This window comes from Macrobrachium rosenbergii, chromosome 26 (genome assembly GCF_040412425.1).
Source record: "Macrobrachium rosenbergii isolate ZJJX-2024 chromosome 26, ASM4041242v1, whole genome shotgun sequence".
Classification (NCBI taxonomy): domain Eukaryota; kingdom Metazoa; phylum Arthropoda; class Malacostraca; order Decapoda; family Palaemonidae; genus Macrobrachium; species Macrobrachium rosenbergii.
In genome coordinates, this window is record NC_089766.1 from 46,152,297 (window position 1) to 46,172,296 (window position 20,000).

A 20,000-nucleotide genomic window follows, 5' to 3' on the forward strand; every position below is an offset into this window, starting at 1 on the left:
AAAGCAGTTTGACACAGAGGCCTTTGTGAAGAAACTGTTGTAATGAAGGTGGTATTATTATTATTATTATTATTATTATTATTATTATTATTATTATTATTATTCAGTAGATGAAACCTATTCACATGGAACAAGCCCATCAAAAGGGGTCACTGACTTGAAATTCAAGCTTCCAAAGATTATTATTATTATTATTATTATTATTATTATTATTATTATTATTATTATTATTATTATTTCAGTAGATAAAACCTATTCATATGGAACAAGCCCACCAAAGGGGCCACTGACTTGAAACTCTTCAAGCTTCCAAAAAACGCTGATTCCAACCTCCCACCGCAGCAAACCTGACACTACTGCAACAGCAACTGATCACGATACAGACCCAGTGACCTTTCATCGCCCTGGGGGAGACGCGAACCCCCCCAACACGACATCGGAATGGCACGCCACGACACCAACCACTACACCAGCGGACCAAAGGCGAGAATCTGAATAACTGATGACAGGAATGACCCAAATCCCCTGCAACCTGCAACAACAACAGTCAGTCAGTCGCCTGACCTCGAGATGAGATAAGGTGTATCTGTTTCTCCGAGAATAATGAAGTACCGGGAATTGCAGTCCGCAGGAGGCAATAAAGAAGGAGTAATCTGTGCGATCAAAATGGTTATCACAAGACGAACGGTTAGACAGAGGCAAAGGGACCTGGAATTCGCAAGACGCCATTAGTAAAAAAAAGGAAATATACCGCGCTGGCAATTGGACGCAGATCTGAACACAGGCTGACGTTTACGAATGTATATAATGAAAATAAGTAAAAAATGCGCCGAAGAAACCTCGGCGCGACCGAGCTTTCTGTACAGCCGCTACGGCGTATAATAACTTCGGCGCAATCGAGCTTTCTGTACAGCCGCTACGGCGTATAATAACTTCGGCGCAATCGAGCTTTCTGTACAGCCGCTACGGCGTATAATAACTTCGGCGCAATCGAGTTTCCTGTACAGCCGCTACGGCGTATAATCAAGGCCATCGAAAATAGATCTATCTATCGGTGGTCTCGGTATGTAATGCTGTATGAGCCGCGGCCCACGAAACTTTAACCACCGCCTGGTGGTGGCCTGTCCTATATCATTGCCAGAAGCACGATCATGGCTAACTTTAACCTTAAATAAAATAAAAACTACTAATGCTAGAGGGCTACAATTTGATATATTTGATGAATGGAGGGTGGATGATCCCATGAAACTTTAACCACAGCCTGGTGGTGGCCTGTCCTATATCGTTGCCAGAAGCACGATCATGGCTAACTTTAACCTTCAATAAAATAAAAACTACTAATGCTAGAGGGCTGCAATTTGATATATTTGATGAATGGAGGGTGGATGATCCCACGAAACTTTAACCACTGCCTGGTGGTGGCCTGTCCTATATCGTTGCCAGAAGCACGATCATGGCTAACTTTAACCTTAAATAAAATAAAAACTACTGAGGCTAGAGGGCTGCAATTTGATATGTTTGATGACTGGAGGGTGGATGATCCACATACCAATTTGCAGCCCTCTAGCCTCAGTAGCTTTTTAAGATCTGACGGCGGACAGAAAAAGTGCGGACAGACGAACGGACAAAGCCGCCACAATTGTTTTCTTTCACATAAAAATAAAAAGTTCGATGAAAAGGGGATTTGGAACTTGGAAGAAACATCAGTAAAAAGAGAATCTATTGTGCAAGCAACTGGAAAGTTTAAGGGAACTCGATTAGATTGTCAACACGAACACACACCTGAATAGAGACTTAGATTTATGCATATCGTAAATAATAAATAATTAAAGCTATGTTTTAGCAGTATCGGAAAAATACATCATTAAGGAAAAGCAAAATAAAAATGAACAAGAAAATAAAAGACAAAAAAAGGCATATAACAAAAGATAAAAAAAAACAAAAGCTATATTTCAACAGGAACCGAAAAATATATAATTAAAGAAAAAGCAAAACACAAAATAAACAAGAAAATGAAATACAAAAAAAAAGGCATAAAATAAAAACTAAAAAAAAAAATAAAATCTATATTTCCACAGTGTCTGAAAGACACCACATTAAAGAAAATAAAAACACGGAATAAACAAGAAAACAAAAGAAAAAAAAGGGCCTATAACAAAAATAAAAATAAAAGCTACATTCCAACAGAATAAACGTGAAAAATAAAAAATAAAAAACTAAAAAAAAGTAAATAAATAAGGGAAGAAAATCGTGTCTCGCGCCATGCAACAAAAAGTTCGCACTTGACAGCTCAGTCCTCGACAGGTCGAGAAGCACCTGTGTTTTCCACCACGTCTCTCATTTCCTCTATAGCGGGGGGCCCCGCCCCCCCCGCCTTATCCTGTCCCCCTACACTCTCACTCGTCATACACCTGTCCACACATTTCAAAACTCAGGTGTATACGACACTGGATCCTCTGAGGTCTCTCTCTCTCTCTCTCTCTCTCTCCCACCTCTTCCCAGTACCAGGTATGACGAAAGGGCGAAGGGAGGAGGATTAGTTTGTACTTATTTTGCAACTTTTTTTTAGTGTTTTTTTGTTGTCTGTCAGTCATCGGCGGTGTTCTATTTTTTAGACAGACACGACACAGACATATATGTATGTATGTATGTATGTATGTATATATATATATGTATATATATATATATATATATATATATATATATTATATATATATATATATATATATATATATATATATATATATATATATATATATATTACTAAGCTCTCTTTCTCTCTCTCTTCTTCCACACACACACACACACACACACATACTGATATAGCAATTGAATATATATATATATATATATATATATATATATATATATATATATATATATATATATATATATATATATATATATATATATATATATATATTGCTTCTCATCTCTCTCTCTCTCTCTCTCTCTCTCTCTTACAAACACACACACACAGATATGGCAGTAGGATATTCTACAATTCATCACAGGTATTACTCCCTGTTATATTCCTCACTGTTCCCAACGCCATGCAATTAATGGCGCAGCTTCGAAGCTTCAAATATTACTGCTAATCTTTCAGCTACTCTTATAGCCGCTGTCATCGCTCTCCTAATTCCACTTTTATCGTTCTAACTGCAGTAATCGCCATTGTTATAATTAGTCAAGGACTTTTTTGTAAAGGGTTTTAAATCAGATATTCAATTTAAGGGATTAAGCGCCGTTAAATTGGTCTGTCTGTTGGAGTGACTATAGGAAACAAGTAAAAAAATCCGCCGAAGTGTCTTCGGCGCAATCGAGTTTTCTGTACAGCCGCTACAGCGTATAATCAAGGCCACCGAAAATAGATATATCTTTCGGTCGTCTCCGTATAATGCTGTATGAGCCACGGCTTATGAAACTTTAACCACAGGTGGCCTGTCCTATATCGTTGCCAGAAGCACGATCATGGCTAACTTTAACCTTAAATATAATCAAAACTACTGAGGAGGCTAGAGGGCTGCAATTTGGTATGATTGATGATTGGAGGGTGGATGATCAACATAAGAATTTGCAGCCCTCTAGCCCCATTAGTTTTTAAGATCCGAGGGCGTACAGAAAAAGTGCGGATGGACAGACAAAGCCGGCACAATAGTTTTCATTTACAGAAAACTAAACTTACCAATGGAATTTAACGAAAATCTGACCTAAAATGTGTCTGGTGAATGGAAACAATTGATTAAATCTCCAGAGAGATCCGGATTTAGATATAGGATTTTTTTATGAAGCAGAGTGTGGGAGGGGGTTTGGGTTTAGGTAACTCAACCTTGGCAGCAGTTTGCGATTGTTAAACATTCTAACTACTTTCTGCTGCAGTCACAGCTATCTACTGCAATAATAGCATCATTGCTATCATTACTACTGGAACTTCTGAAGAAGTTCAAGCGAAAATGCAAGACCAATACTATTCTTCTTGCATTTTGATACATTTTTATCTATTTATGCATTTATTAATTTATTTTTTCTATTTTAATAAGTGGTATCTCTTCTTTCTGTATTTCCCTTTACTTCCTCTTACTTCTTCCTGATGAACACCTTAAGATTCTTTGGAAGCTTCAGAATTTCAATTTCAAGTCAGTGGCCCCTTTGGTGGGCTTGTTCCATACGAATAGGATTCATCTTCTGAATAATAATAATAATAATAATAATAATAATAATAATAATAATAATAATAATAATAATAATAATAATAATAATAATAATAATAATAATCTTTGGAAGCTTGAAGTCAGTGGCCCCTTTGGTGGGCTTGTTCCATATGAATAGTTTTCATCCACTGAATAATAATAATAATAATAATAATAATAATAATAATAATAATAATAATAATAATAATAATAATAATAATAATAATAATAATAATAATAATAATAATAATAATAATAAAAGTAATCAATAAAAAGCTTAATAATAACACAGAGCACAAATGCAATAAGGGGAACCCGAAGCAAAAGGTTAGAAGTCCAACTCGACAGCCAATATATAAAACCATTTTAAAGTTTTCGGGAAAAAGTCCAACTTCCCGCATCTCAATAAAATGGTTATTTTCATACTGGTGAAATTCAAGTTTCTTCCATGTAAATGAGAGAGAGAGAGAGAGAGAGAGAGAGAGAGAGAGAGAGAGAGAGAGAGAGAGAGAGAGAGAGAGAGAGAGTCTACAATACTTTTAAGTTTCAGGGAGAGAGAAAGATATGGGGGGTAAATATCATAATTACACTTAATTTTCAAAGAGAGAGAGAGAGAGAGAGAGAGAGAGAGAGAGAGAGAGAGAGAGAGAGAGAGAGAGAGAGAGAGAGAGAGAGAGAGAGAGTGGGCTAAATGAATTTAGGTATAACGTCCCAATCTTATATTATTTTATTACTGAATTTCACGCATTTCCTTGACCTTTTTTTCATTGAGAGAGAGAGAGAGAGAGAGAGAGAGAGAGAGAGAGAGAGAGAGAGAGAGAGAGAGAGAGAGAGTTAACTAATATATTCCTTCAACATTTCCGGACCCCACAAACTCGAGGGTCAATCTGTTTGATTAACCCTTTATACCTTCCGTCATCGCCTACAGGGGATCCACCGAAACTCCAGTCTTGATCACCCAGTCACAGAAAAAGTGCGGCTTAAGACAAAGTTGCAAGTTAGATTAAGTTGCACTTGGAGTGCAGTATGGTCTTCGCACTATTGGCACTCCCCAGCCGGATGCAAGTCCCGCGTGTGTGGGCAATAACGAGTCACAAAGAGGCCATAAGAAGTCAGTGAAGTGAGACTGAACGCTATAAAAGCACACCACCTTGCATATACTGTTCATGCGTCTTCCCAAACCACAAACGCACAAACGCAACAGGAGGTAAACTGCGAACACAAACAACGGCGAAAGCGCCCTGCTAACAAACACACAAACAAACGAAGAACGTGCCCACAAACAAACACGCCAAAACATACACTTGCTCAAACGGAAAGTTAAAAAGTTGTCGGGGGAAGTAACCACGTTTAAAGTTGGTAATGGAGTTCTGCTTGGCATGGGCTGAGGAAAGAGCAGTTCTGACGGGAGTGTAACTACGGGACGGCAGGGATTTTCTCTCTTTTCTCTCTCTCTCTCTCTCTCTCTCTCTCTCTCACATACATACACACACATGTATATATGTATGTATATATATATATATATATATATATATATATATATATATATATATATATATATATATATATATATATATATATACATACATGCTTACAATATGTAAAAATATATATGTATATATATATTTTTACATATATATATATATACATATGTATGTGTATGTAAGTATGTATATTAAATTAAATTCTAAAACCAATTTATCTATCTAGTGTGACCTAGAGAAATCATACCTCCATCTCTCTACCTTTATGAAAATGAGTCAAGACCAATTACCACCTTCTAGAGATTACAAGGAGTGTAAAAAGTCTCTCTCTCTCTCTCTCTCTCTCTCTCTCTCTCTCTCTCTCTCTCTCTCTCTCCGCAGTCTGCTATCTCACTCTAATTACAACTTCAAAGGGGAAACACTATCTTGGGGGGATCAACTCATTCCCCTTAGCCGGAAGGTCGAAGGACTACCATGAACACATGAAATTTAAATTTTAAAAGTCCCTATCTATTAGTTTTCTCTAAAAGGAAACTATTATGGAGATGGCTATTTGTCTGTCCGCCCTCAGATCTTAAAAACTGCTGAGGCTAGAGGGCTGCAAATTGGTATGTTGATCATCCACCGTCCAGTCATCAAACGTACCAAATTGCAGCCCTCTAGCCTCAGTAGTTTTCGTTTTATTTAGGTTAAAGTTAGCCATGATCGTGCTTCTGGCAACGATATGGGATAGGCCACCACGGGGTCGTGGGTTAAAGTATCATGGGCCGCGCTCATTCAGCATCATACCGAGACCACCGAAAGATAGGTCTATTTTGGCTGGCCTTGATTATACGCTGTGGCGGCTGTACAGAAAAGTCGATTGCGCCGAAGAAACTTCGGCGCATTTTTTTTATTATTATTATTATTAGTTTGTAAGTGAAGGGAAGGTTATGTTGGCTAAAACGAATGGGTAATTTCACATTTACATTCGATAAAGGCTGCCATTTTAATTCTCTGTAGTTAGTGACTACAATTTCTTAAACAAGTAAAAATTGAGCCGAAGTTTCTTCGGCGCAATCGAGCTTTCTGTACAGCCGCTACAGCGTATAATCAAGGCCACCGAAAATAGATCTATCTTTCAGTGGTCTAGGTGCATTGCAGTGTGAGCCACGGCCCATGAAACTTTAACCACGGCCTGGTGGTGGCCTATCCTATTTCGTTGCCAGGCGCACGATCGTGGCTAACTTTAACCTTAAATAAAATAAAAACTACTGAGGCTAGAGGGCTGCAATTTGGTATGTCTGATGAATGGAGGGCGGATGACCAACACACCAATTTGCAGCCCTCTAGCCTCAGCAGTTTTTAAGATCTGAGGGCGGGCAGAAAAACTAAAAAAAAAAAAGACCGAAAAACGATTGAAAAACAAAAGCATAACGACCTACAAGAAAACCCCCAGAACGAACCCGCCACCACCTAGGAATCGCCGCCTCTTTACTAAAGTATTCCTAAAGTATTCCAGCCATTCCTGAAATGTGTCCACCGAGTTACACAATTCCCAGTCTTGAAAAACCAACGGTAAACTAATTAAGCTAAACGCTGACACAATGGCGCTCTCCCGAGTGGCTTCATATTTCATCAACACGATTCTGAAATTTGACGTTCATGAGAGAGAGAGGGTATGAGAGAGAGAGAGAGAGAGAGAGAGAGAGAGAGAGAGAGAGAGAGAGAGAGAGAGAGAGGATGAATTTTTAAAGTCAGCCTCTATAGAGAGAGAGAGAGAGAGAGAGAGAGAGAGAGAGAGAGAGGATGAATTTTTAAAGCCAGCCTCTAGAGAGAGAGAGAGAGAGAGAGAGAGAGAGAGAGAGAGAGAGAGAGAGAGGATGAATTTTTAAAGCCAGCCTCTAGAGAGAGAGAGAGAGAGAGAGAGAGAGAGAGAGAGAGAGAGAGAGAGAGAGAGAGAGAGAGAGAGGATGAATTTTTAAAGTCAGAAGAGAGAGAGAGAGAGAGAGAGAGAGAGAGAGAGAGAGAGAGAGAGAGAGAGATTCTAAACCTGACATTCGGGTATATAAGAGAGAGAGAGAGAGAGAGAGAGAGAGAGAGAGAGAGAGAGAGAGAGAGAGAGAGAGAGGATGAATTTTTAAAGCCAGCCTCTAGAGAGAGAGAGAGAGAGATTCTAAATCTGAGAGAGAGAGAGGATGAATATACAAGAGAGAGAGAGAGAGAGAGAGAGAGAGAGAGAGAGAGAGAGAGAGAGAGAGAGAGAGAGAGAGAGAGCGTGATGCACTCTAATGAAAAGTTTGATCCAAGGCATCTAAATCTTTTTGTTTACCTCCGCGCTGGGGTTCTGAAACAACATCATTCTCATGACGGGAGAAGCAACTGCATTATTATTATTATTATTATTATTATTATTATTATTATTATTATTATTATTATTATTATTATTATAAATGTCGCTGAATAGAAGAATTGGAATGAGAGAAGAAACTTCATTATTATTATTATTATTATTATTATTATTATTATTATTATTATTAAAATATCGTATCATACAACAACTTCATGTAAAGAAAAACTTTATTATTATTATTATTATTATTATTATTATTATTATTATTATTATTATTATTATTATTATTATTTCCTTGTGATAAACATGAAGAACAACGAGAATACGATAACAAATGAATGATAAAAATAAATGTAAGAAACAAGTAAAAATTGCCCCGATCTTCGGCGCAATCGTGTTTTCTGTACAGCCACTACAGCGTATAATCAAGGCCACCGAAAACAGATCTATCTTTCGGTGGTCTCGGTATAATACTGTATGAGCCGCGGCCCATGGAACTTTAACCACGTCCCGTTGGTGGCCTATCCTGTATCGTTGCCAGACGCACGATCATGGCTAACTTTAACCTTAAATAAAATAAAAATTAGTGAGGCTAGAGGGCTGCAATTTGGTATGTTTGAAGATTGGAGGGTGGATGATCAACGTACCAATTTGCAGCCCTCTAGCCTCAGTAATCTTTAAGATCTGAGGGCGGACAGAAAAAAAGTGCGGACGGACAGACTATAAATAGCCATCTCCATAATAGTTTTCTTTTACAGAAAACTAAAAAAAAGAAGATTATCCTTATAACAACTGTGGCTGTGAAAAGGAATAAAAAATAAAAATAAAAGATCTACTCTCTCTCTCTCTCTCTCTCTCTCTCTCTCTCTCTCTCATTTACGTGACGCAATGAGAAAAACCAAGTTCGTCAAACAATGGAAGAGGTCAGTGTGGTATCCCCCATCATCCCCCCCACCTAGGAAGGTTCCTAGAGGGTATGACGGCTGGGGGGGGGGTGGCATTCAATTGGTCACTTGACCTCACATAGCCCCATTTTTTAAAAGGTATGGGGGCGGGGCACTACTTACCCCTCCAGATTGATGGAGGTTAAGGCATGTCTCTTTTTCTCCAGGCTTGAGTGAAAAAGCAGTGAAGTGGCCTGTTAAGAGCACAGCAGTCCACTTCACGGGATAATTGAGCTTCAAAAAACACTAAACGAACTATAAAATATATTCACTCCATGTCCCATAAGACAATTAGAGTTATTATTATTATTATTATTATTATTATTATTAATCAGAAGATGAACCCTATGTAGTCAGCAGCATTGGGTCAAAGAGACCTGAGACAGAACATGAATTACTATAAAATAACAGTTATTTGATACAACTGGGAATTACTACTAACCTTAAAATGAATTATTAATTATTATTATTATTATTATTATTATTATTATTATTTTATTATTATTATTATTCAGAACATGAGCCCAATTCATATGGGACAAGCCCCCCACCACAAGGGGGCCACTGACTCGAAATTCCAGAAGCTTCCAAAGAATATTTAGGTGTCCATTAGGAAGAAGTAAGAGGAATTAAGGGAAATATAGAAAGAAGAGATCTCACTTATTGAAAAAGAAAAAATATATTAATAAATGAACAAATAGATAGAAAGGAGAATAACAGGATTAGGATTGTAATCCATTACGTCTTCGCTTTGAAGTTCAGAAGTTCCGATTAGGAACTGAATAGCACTGGAGGAGTCCATACAAACAGCGTACGTCTTCTGTAAGTCTTCTCTCAATTAAGCTGGCCAGCAAATTTAGGAGTGATAACAGTTAGTCAGATCAGTCCCCTCCAAGGGCAATTCATGCGGTGCACTGTAGGCATTACTTCGACGGACCACAGCTAATACCACCAACTCGACTATAACCACCACCACTACAACTAATACTGCTACTGCTACTACTAACGCTACTAGCACTGCTGCCGCTACTACTAATACTACTAGTACTGCTGCGGCTACTAATACTACCACCACTACCATTTTAGCTACAGTTGGCATGTCTGAATAACCCTCGCAAACTCAAAACAAATAAATGAAAAAAAGTGACCATTCGCCAAAGTAACCGAAGCTGCGGTCGGTCTCCAATTAATCTACTGGACGAAAAGTGGAAAGATAAAAAAAAGGATCGTTCCCATTTCTATTTGGGGAAGAGGAGAGACCAGGAATAGGGCCAGGTACCAGGAAAAAGGCCAGGTACTAGGAATAGAGCCAGATACCAGGAAAAAGGCCAGGTATCAGGAATAGAGCCAGGTAACAGGAATACAGCCACTTACCAGGAATAGGGCCAGGTACCAGGAATATGGCCAGGTACCACGAAATGGCCAGGTGCTACGAAAATGGCCAGGTACCAGGAATAAGGCCCGGTACCAGGAATAGGGTCAGGTATGAGGAAAAGGGCCTGGGACCAGGAATAGGGCTAGGGACCAGGAATAGGGCTAGGGACCAGGAGTAGAGCCATGTACCAGGAATACAGCCAGGTACCAGGAATAGAGCCAGGTACCAGGAATAGGGCCGGGTACCAGGAATACCAGTTGCCAGCAATATGGCCATGTACCAGGAATAAAGCCAAGTTACCAGGAATAAGACCAGGTACCAGGAATAAAGCCAAGTTGCCAGGAATATGGCCGGGTACCAGGAATAAAGCCAAGTTACCAGGAATAAGACCAGGTACCAGGAATAGGCCAAGTTGCCAGGAATATGGCCGGGTACCAGGAATAAAGTCAAGTTACCAGGAATAAGACCAGGTACCAGGAATAGGGCCAGGGACCAAGAATACTGGACAGAATAATACATACATACATACATACATATATATATATATATATATATATATATATATATATATATATATATATATATAAGAGCAATAACAGAAGAGGGGAAGGATAAAAAAAAAAAAAAACAAAGAAGTTAACAAATAATCAAAGAAAAAGCTTTAGGAAGAAACGAGGGAGGTGGGAGAACGTGGAGGAATGACAGATAGAGGGAACGATGGAAAATGTAAGATAAACAATGAAAATAAACAATGAAAATGAACACGCGAAAAAGTGACTGGATAAAAGAGGGGGGGGGAAGTGACAGATGATAAGAACAGTGGAAGGATGAAACTTGAGGACATCGAAGAGATGATACGGTAACAGAGAGAGAGAGAGAGAGAGAGAGAGAGAGAGAGAGAGAGAGAGAGAGAGAGAGAGAGAGAGAGAGAGAGAGCCTGTATATAGCTGGCAGAGAAGAAGAAGAAGAAGAAGAAGAAGAAGAAGAAGAAGAAGAGAGAGAGAGAGAGAGAGAGAGAGAGAGAGAGAGAGAGAGAGAGAGAGAGAGAGAGAGAGAGAGAGAGATTTATAAAGCTGGCAGAGAAGAAGAAGAAGAAGAAGAAGAGAGAGAGAGAGAGAGAGAGAGAGAGAGAGAGAGAGAGAGAGAGAGAGAGAGAGAGAGAGAGAGATATTTATAAAGCTGGCAGAGAAGAAGAAGAAGAAGAAGAAGAAGAAGAGAGAGAGAGAGAGAGAGAGAGAGAGACTTTATAAAGCAGAGAAGAAGAAGAAGAAGAAGAAGAGAGAGAGAGAGAGAGAGAGAGAGAGAGAGAGAGAGAGAGAGAGAGAGAGAGAGAGAGAGAGAGAGAGCCTGTATATAGCTGGCAGAGAAGAAGAAGAAGAAGAAGAAGAGAGAGGTGAGAGAGAGAGAGAAGAGAGAGACTCTTCTCAGAGAGGAGGAGAGAGAGAGCTGGCAGAGTAGGAGGAGGAGAGGAGTAAAATGAAACTCTTCTCAGAGGAGGAGGAGGAGGAGGAGGAGGAGGAGGAGGAGGAGGAGGAGGAGGAGGAGGTAAAAGTGGCCAGTCACGCCACCTTAAAATTACACAGTAAAATAGACTGTTGGATAATAAACACATTTATTGACTTGACCCAACAACAGTATATTTCCCAGATGTTTTTTACGGCCAAAAATACCTTTCATTACTTTTTAGAAATATTTATAAATATAAATATAGAAAAAATAAAATTATGCAAGTATAAACAGCAAGAATATAATTTATTTTTTTGAAGGTTAAATATTTTCATTTATAATGATAGTAATATTTTCGTTAATGCTAAGTTTATTTGTTCTATAAAATTATTATTATTATTATTCAGTAGATGAAACCTAGTTAGAACAAGCCCACCAAAACTGCCTTGAAATTCTCAAAGAATATTATTATTATTATTATTATTATTATTATTATTATTATTATTATTATTATTATTATTATTATTCAGCAGATGAAACCTATTCATATGGATCAAGCCCACCAAAGGGGCCACTGACTTGAAATTCAAGCTTCCAAAAATATTATTATTATTATTATTATTATTATTATTATTATTCAGCAGATGAAACCTATTCATACGGAACAAGCCCACCAAAGGGGCCACTGACTTGAAATTCAAGCTTCCAAAGAATGTTATTATTATTATTATTATTATTATTATTATTATTATTATTATTCAGCAGATGAAACCTATTCATACGGAACAAGCCCACCAAAGGGGCCACTGACTCGAAATTCAAGCTTCCAAAGGATATGGTGCTCATTTGGAAGTAAGAGAAAGTAAAGTGAAATATAGAAAGAAGAGATCTCACTTATTAAAAAGAAAAAATAAATCAATAAACTAATAAACAGATAAAAATGTATCAAAATGCACCTTAAAAAACGTTCTGCACCCAAAGCGAAAGGCAAAAAAATGGAAGCTAAACCAATCTTCTATTAAGGCTGACCTAAGGCCATTTTTCAATTCACCTTCTACTGAAATAACCTACCTTTGTTCCCACAGACATTCCTACTGAATCGACGAAACTCTGGGGGAATGGTAGCCACCACATGATGAGATTACCTTTTTTTTTTTTTTTACAATTTTTTTGCAGTCTGTAATATCTCTGATTCCTTCTGCTTCTGAATTGAATTGATTACAGAATTTAGGTCAGATGCCAAGCACTGGGACCTTTGAGGTCATTCAGGACTTCCTCTTACTTCTTCCTAATGGACACCTTAATATTCTTTAGAAACCTGAATTTCAAGTCGATGGCCCCTTTGGTGGGCTTGTTCCATATGAATAGGTTTCATCTCCTTAATAATAATAATAAATAATAATAATAATAATAATAATAATAATAATAATAATAATAATAATAATAGATATCCTATAACATATGTTTGTCCCCCGAGCCAGTCTCTCTATATATGAAGGAACGAATGAACTTCAAATCAAAATATGAAATATATCACCATTAATTTTTTGGCGTTCTCTCTATTCTCCTCTCTTATTCTCTCTCTCCGTCCGTAACTGAGACAAGAGGTTATATTTTCATTCTATTTCCTCCTTCCTATTCCTCTATTTTGATCGAACACGGCGATTTTCTCGGAAATGTAAATAATCCTTTCCGGTTCTGTGAGAACGGGTTGTGCAACTTTCAATTACCTAGGGAGGCAGAGCATTCTGGGAAGTAAGGTATCAATATGGAGATGATCTCTCTCTCTCTCTCTCTCTCTCTCTCTCTCTCTCTCTCTCTCTCTCTAGGAGAGTGAGGAGTTTCCGTCTAGGCAAGAAGGTAGCGAGATTTACAGCCGCCAATCTTCTAGGTAGGAAGAAATAACTAACAAAGTTTGGTATTCATCTGCCAGTGTTCAATCGTTGTTAGCTAATCTCTTTACCAGTTGTCACTCTCTCTCTCTCTCTCTCTCTCTCTCTCTCTCTCTCTCTCTCTCTGACGTACGATAAAAAATGTCGTTGAAAAGTAAGGTATTAATCTACCCATGTCGAGAATTTCTCTCTCTCTCTCTCTCTGTCTCTCTCTCTCTGTCTCTCTCTCAGACATACGATAAAAAAAGAATCGTTGAAAAGCAAGGTCTTAATCTACCCATGTCGAGAAGCTCTCTCTCTCTCTCTCTCTCTCTCTCTCTCTCTCTCTCTCTCTCTCTCTCAACGCATTACACGAAGGTGAAAGATGGTTTTTAAGTTAGATATCAAAATAAAAACGCCCAGTCTTTTTACAAAAACTCCCACTCTCAACCAGGGTGCTTCTCTCTCTCTCTCTCTCTCTCTCTCTCTCTCTCTCTCAAATCAATGTCTTTCTCACGCCAGTAATCCATCATCATCTCAATTGCTGTCTAACCATGGAGGTCTACTGACTGATTGATCCAGTCTCTCTCTCTCTCTCTCTCTCTCTCTCTCTCTCTCTCTCTCTCTCTCTCTCTCTCTCTCCTTCAGTTTTTTTCACCAATTTTTTTATATATAAGACTATAGTGTTAATGGAGTACCTTGCAGGCACTGAGTGGTGGGGAGGAAAAGAGTGGGAGGAGGAGGAGGAGGAGGAGGAGGAGGAGGAGGAGGAGGAGGAGGAGGAGGAGGAGGAGGAGGAGATGAGGGGGGGACCAAAGAGTCAGGAAGTAATGGCAAGGGGAGAGAGAGAGAGAGGAGAGTCAGAGAGAGAGAGAGAGAGAGAGAGAAGATGAATAGAGCTTGAGAAGGCAGTGTTGAAGAAGGAGGAGAGATTACAGAAAATGAGAGAGAGAGAGAGAGAGAGAGAGAGAGAGAGAGAGAGAGAGAGAGAGAGAGAGAGAGAGAGAGGAGAGACGCAAGATACGATTCAATTAAGAATATTTGATAATAACATGACGCATGGCTTGAATAAATTACACGTAATAAGGGATTTGTAATTACCTGACGGGTTTCAATTACGCAAGCAAGAAATTAATCCATTAGCGCGCGCGCGCGCAATGTGTAAAAATAAGTAATAGAATTCCATCTCTCTGGACCAGGTTATTCGCGGAACGACAGGAATTTTCTTTCTATTTAGGCGTCTTCTTCTTCTTCTTCTTCTAATAACAATAATAATAATAATAATAATAATAATAATAATAATAATAATAATAATAATAATAATAATTTCAGAATCGAGTAAAAAACAGTTTAATATAAATCCACAATTATATTTATAGTAAAGTATATTACTATGTAAAATACAAAATATAGTTTACTATATAATTGTAGATTCTTATTACACAATAATAATAATAATAATAATAATAATAATAATAATAATAATAATAATAATAATAATACCAGCTGCTCAACCAGAGTCAACAGGACTTCAGTAAAAGAGAGAGAGAGAGAGAGAGAGAGAGAGAGAGAGAGAGAGAGAGAGAGAGAGAGAGAGAGAGAGCACGCATGCGAGATTAGGGCCATGAAATTAATTGGACCGGCCGGTTACAGACGCCCCCAGCGGCGCCCCCTCGTAAAAATTATGGCGAGGAGTTATATACCTGGAGAAGGCCATTGAGATCAATTATACCAAGATCAGGCATCCCGATTTCCGTGTCATGTTCAGGAAGAAGAAGAGGAAGAGGAGGAGGAAGAGGAAGGAGAGGAAGAAGAAGTAGAAGAAGAAGAAGAAGGAGGCGAATGGCATCGCGGATGAAGATGCAACAACATAACATGCGAGGTCCGCGCAACATGCAACATACAACACAGGCGGTTAAATGGAATTAGGTCATTATGTTGGGATGGGGTTAAGGGAGAGGGGGCGGGGGCGGGGAGGAGGTGTTGGAAGAAAAAGTGGCCCAGCATATTCGTAAAATTGGTCTGTGTAAGAAGACATTTGACTGAGGAGCTTAAAAAAACAAAGGTGTGATGGAGTACAGTAGAGATAAAAAGTCTTGGAGAAAGCCAATGGCAAGAAGATAATAAACATAGGATTGAGGATATAAATATAAACTTTTGATTAAGGGAAGATTGAGGATTGTGTGAGGAGATCAATGTTTGAGTTGGGAGAGTGTGAGGATTGTGTGAGGAGATTAATGTTTGAGTGGGGATAGTGTGAGGATTGTGTGTGAGGAAATTAATATTTGAGTGGGGATAGTGTGAGGATTGTGTGTGAGGAGATTAATATTGAGTGAGGACAGTGTGAGGAGATTAATATTTAGAGTGAGGATAGTGTGAGGAGATTAATATTTGAGTGAGGATAGTGTGAGGAGATTAATATTTGAGTGAGGCTAGTGTGAGGAGATTAATATTTGAGGACATTGTGAGGAGATTAATACTGAGTGAGGATAATATCAGAAGATTAATATTTGAGTGAGGCTAGTGTGAGGAGATTAATATTTGAGTGAGGCTAGTGTGAGGAGATTAACATTTGAGTGAGGCATAATGTGAGGAGATTATTATCTAATTAAAAACTCATACTGAAGAAAGTATTAGCAAGGAGAGTGAAGACTGTTTGAACAATAAAATAAATATGTAAAATAAAAATAAATAAATATGTAAATAAATATGTACAGACTGGTGCAATAATCTTCGAATTTGTTCAGTGAGGATAATAAAACATTCCAATACGAACAACGAGGCAGGAAGTGAACATTCAAATGAAAAGAGTCAAAACGATAATAGAATCTTTTGTGTGAATCAGAGACGAATCAAATGCTTCAATGGTACCTTTAGGTGAACAGAGTGAAAATAAATGATTCTTCAGTAAATAGGTAAATGCTTCTTCTGCGCAATCGCGTTTTCTGTACAGCGTATAATCAAGGCCATTGAAAATAGATCTATCTTTCGGTGGTCTCGGTATAATGCTGCATGAGCCGCGGCCCATGAAGCCTGAACCACGGACCGGTGTTGGCCTGTCCTATATCGTTGCCAGAAGCATGATTATGGATAACATTCAACCCTAAATAAAATAAAAACTACTGAGGCTAGAGGGTTGAAATTTAGTATGCTTGATGACTGAAGGGTGGATGATCGACATACCGATTTTCAGCCCTCTATCCTCAGCAGTTTTCAAGATCTGAGGGCGGACAGAAAAAGTAATGACGGACAAACAAAGCCGGCACAATAGTTTTCTTCTACAGAAATCTAAAACTGGGAAATACGTAAGAATAGCCAAAAAAAAAAAAACGAAAACACCCACACACATTCCAACATGAGCCGAAAACTAGGGCAAGACTTCAAAAGTTGAAATGGAAAATGGTGTAATGATGAAAAAATATACACAGAAATAAATCAGTGGATTCCGTAACATGAAAAACCCAGCAATAAAAACGCGATAAAACAAGGCAATAATTGGTTGTGTTTATTGAGCTCGGGCAGAAAGAGGGATCGAACTTTCTTGAGAGAGAATGTGAGGTTAAGGAGAACGTAATGAATGCCGAGAATGAAATCATGGGGAGAGAGAGAGAGAGAGAGAGAGAGAGAGAGAGAGAGAGAGAGAGAGAGAGAGAGAGGCGTGAAGAAAGGGAACTACAAGTTCAATAATAATAATAATAATATTATTATTATTATTATTATTATTAGAGAGAGAGAGAGAGAGAGAGAGAGAGAGAGAGAGAGAGAGAGAGAGAGAGGCGTGAGAAGACAAGTTGATTAGAGAGAGAGAGAGAGAGAGAGAGAGAGAGAGAAAGAGAGAGAGAGAGAGAGAGAGAGAAGAAAGAGAGAGGCGTGAAGAAAGGGAAGTTCAATAATTATTATATTTTATTATTATTATTATTATTACTGTAGGTCAGAGAGAGAGAGAGAGAGAGAGAGAGAGAGAGAGAGAGAGAGAGAGAGAAGAATAAAGAAGAATTGAGCGAAACGAACAATAAACAGGCAAAACGAACAATCCCTTACACAAAAATAAATAAACAAATCGCAAGCCCTCCCAAAGCCCAACTTCAAAGGACCCCAGACTAAACAGGGCTTAACGTAGGGGTCAACGACCCCATTCAACGGGCAACAAAGCCCGAAAGCCGAAAGGATTAAGCAAATAAAGTCCGCTGAAAGGCCAGTGATACTGTCTTTTAGATCGTCAGGGCTTCACCCCGTCCGCTTTAAACCGCTCCAACTTTAATTCCAGTCTTGATGGCGGAGTCTCACTTGAAACCCACAAAGTTGAGAGGTGTGTGTTATCTAAGTACGGCACACTCGGGCGTGACGAATTTATATTCTTCTGTATGTGTGTATAGATTTTATAAATATATATATATAAGTATATATATATTATCATTTATTTATTTCCTTTTATACATTTATATACTTGATATATAATTATGTAAGTATTAAGAATTCATGTGCAAATCTACAAATGTATGCTTTCATGTAATAGGCTACATATATGTATATATGTATATATGTATATATACAAATATACAAATATATGTATATATGTATATATATATAAATAGACAAATATATGTATATATATATATATATATATATATATATATATATATATATATATATATATATATACACACACACACGCGTGATCATCATTACAACATAACGACATGAACTAACCATTCAGGTATCAAACCCAACCGCTGAGAAAAAAAAAAAAAAAAAAAAAACCCGACGCATAAACAAAAGACGGCGACGAGCGAACGGCGACGGCACAAAGCGAGCTCCTAGAGGGACGCCGAAGCCATTTTCAGAATCGACAGAGGCGCGCCCGAGCTTAGAAGCTGCTATCGGTCAGTTGTCAATTATTCAGTGCTTCGCAGTCGCAAGCAATAGGTCACACGTACTGTTAGCTTCCCCTTCTGCTTGCGTTGCATGATGCATGCTGCAGGCACCTCCCTATCAGGTTTATCTCTCAGGTGGGAGGAGAATTTGTAGGTATTTGTGAGAGCAGTCAGGTTACACGGCAGTTCTGCAGAGGACATCTTGAAAATAGTATTTAAAGAATGGGAAATCATTTGCAGGAAATGTTCAGGCAAGTGCTTTCTTTCACAAATGAAAGTGTGTGACTGATAAAGTGTTCTGAAAAATAATTCCATAAATGAAAGTGTCAAAACTAATATAGTGTTCTGAAGATGCTTTTATAATAATTCTATTATCATCATTACACAGTTCTGAGGGCAGTGGGCCACCTCTCTCTCTCTCTCTCTCTCTCTCTCTCTCTCTCTCTCTCTCTCTCTCTCATTTCTATATGTTGAAGGAATCTCCTCTCTCTCTCTCTCTCTCTCTCTCATTATACAAAGAGGTATATGTTGAAGGAATGTCCTGCCACCTCTCTCTCTCTCTCTCTCTCTCTCTCTCTCTCTCATTATACAAAGAGGTATATGTTGAAGGAATGGCCTGCCACCTCTCTCTCTCTCTCTCTCTCATTATACAAAGAGGTATATGTTGAAGGAATGTCCTGCCCACCTCTCTCTCTCTCTCTCTCTCTCTCTCTCTCTCTCTCTCTCTCATTATACAAAGAGATATATATAGAAAAAAATATTATACATAGAGGTATATGTTGAAGGAATGCCACCTCTCTCTCTCTCTCTCTCATTATACAAAGAGGTATATGTTAGAAAAAATATTCTGCCACCTCTCTCTCTCTCTCTCTCTCATTCACCTCTCTCTCTCTCTCTCTCTCTCTCTCTCTCTCTCTCTGTAGTATGCATCATCTTTTTGCTCAATGAAGCTTGCAATGTCCCAAAAGCCTTATCACACGTCCCCGTACTGTTCCGGGAAAAATTTCATGGAAAAACCAGAAACACGCGGGCTATACGCGATGACAGTGACGGACAAGTGCCGGCGTGCATGCGCGCCCGCCCGCCCGCGCGCACTAAAAAAACACTTTCGCTACATTTCACCGCAAGCGTTATCTCCCCCTCAACGCTGAAATGAATTAGGTCTCGATTCTGTAACTCGTCGGGAATTTTGTGATGCGTTTTTGTTAATCTTTTTATTTTTATTTTTTATTTTTCTGTTTGTTTATTTATTTATTTATATTTTCTCTGTTATTTCTTTTGCTGTTGCTTTTCATTCGACTGTTTTAAAAACGATTCCGCTGAATGGATTCAAAGTAAATTTACTTACGGATATTATTATTATTATTATTATTATTATTATTATTATTATTCAGTAGATGAACCCTATTCATATGGAACAAGCCCACCAAAGGGGCCACTGACTTGAAATTCAAGCTTCCAAAGATTATTTATTATTATTATTA

The 20,000-nt window shown here is 38.3% G+C and overlaps 2 protein-coding genes across 5 annotated transcripts in view; one reads left to right on the forward strand and one right to left on the reverse strand.

Annotated features, from left to right (window-relative positions):
* LOC136853155 (protein SSUH2 homolog) overlaps positions 1–20,000 on the reverse strand; it is a 792,844-nt gene that overhangs the window by 131,096 nt on the left and 641,748 nt on the right. The gene's annotated exons all lie outside the window — the stretch shown is intronic.
* The window catches only part of LOC136852672 (putative uncharacterized protein DDB_G0271982), an 11,844-nt gene continuing 3,645 nt past the window's right edge, over positions 11,802–20,000 (forward strand). Inside the window, exons 1-3 of the mRNA XM_067127584.1 lie at positions 11,802–11,870; positions 14,625–14,681; positions 17,156–17,212. Coding sequence (XP_066983685.1) covers positions 11,802–11,870; positions 14,625–14,681; positions 17,156–17,212 — 183 coding nt within the window. The remainder of the gene's footprint in view (positions 11,871–14,624; positions 14,682–17,155; positions 17,213–20,000) is intronic.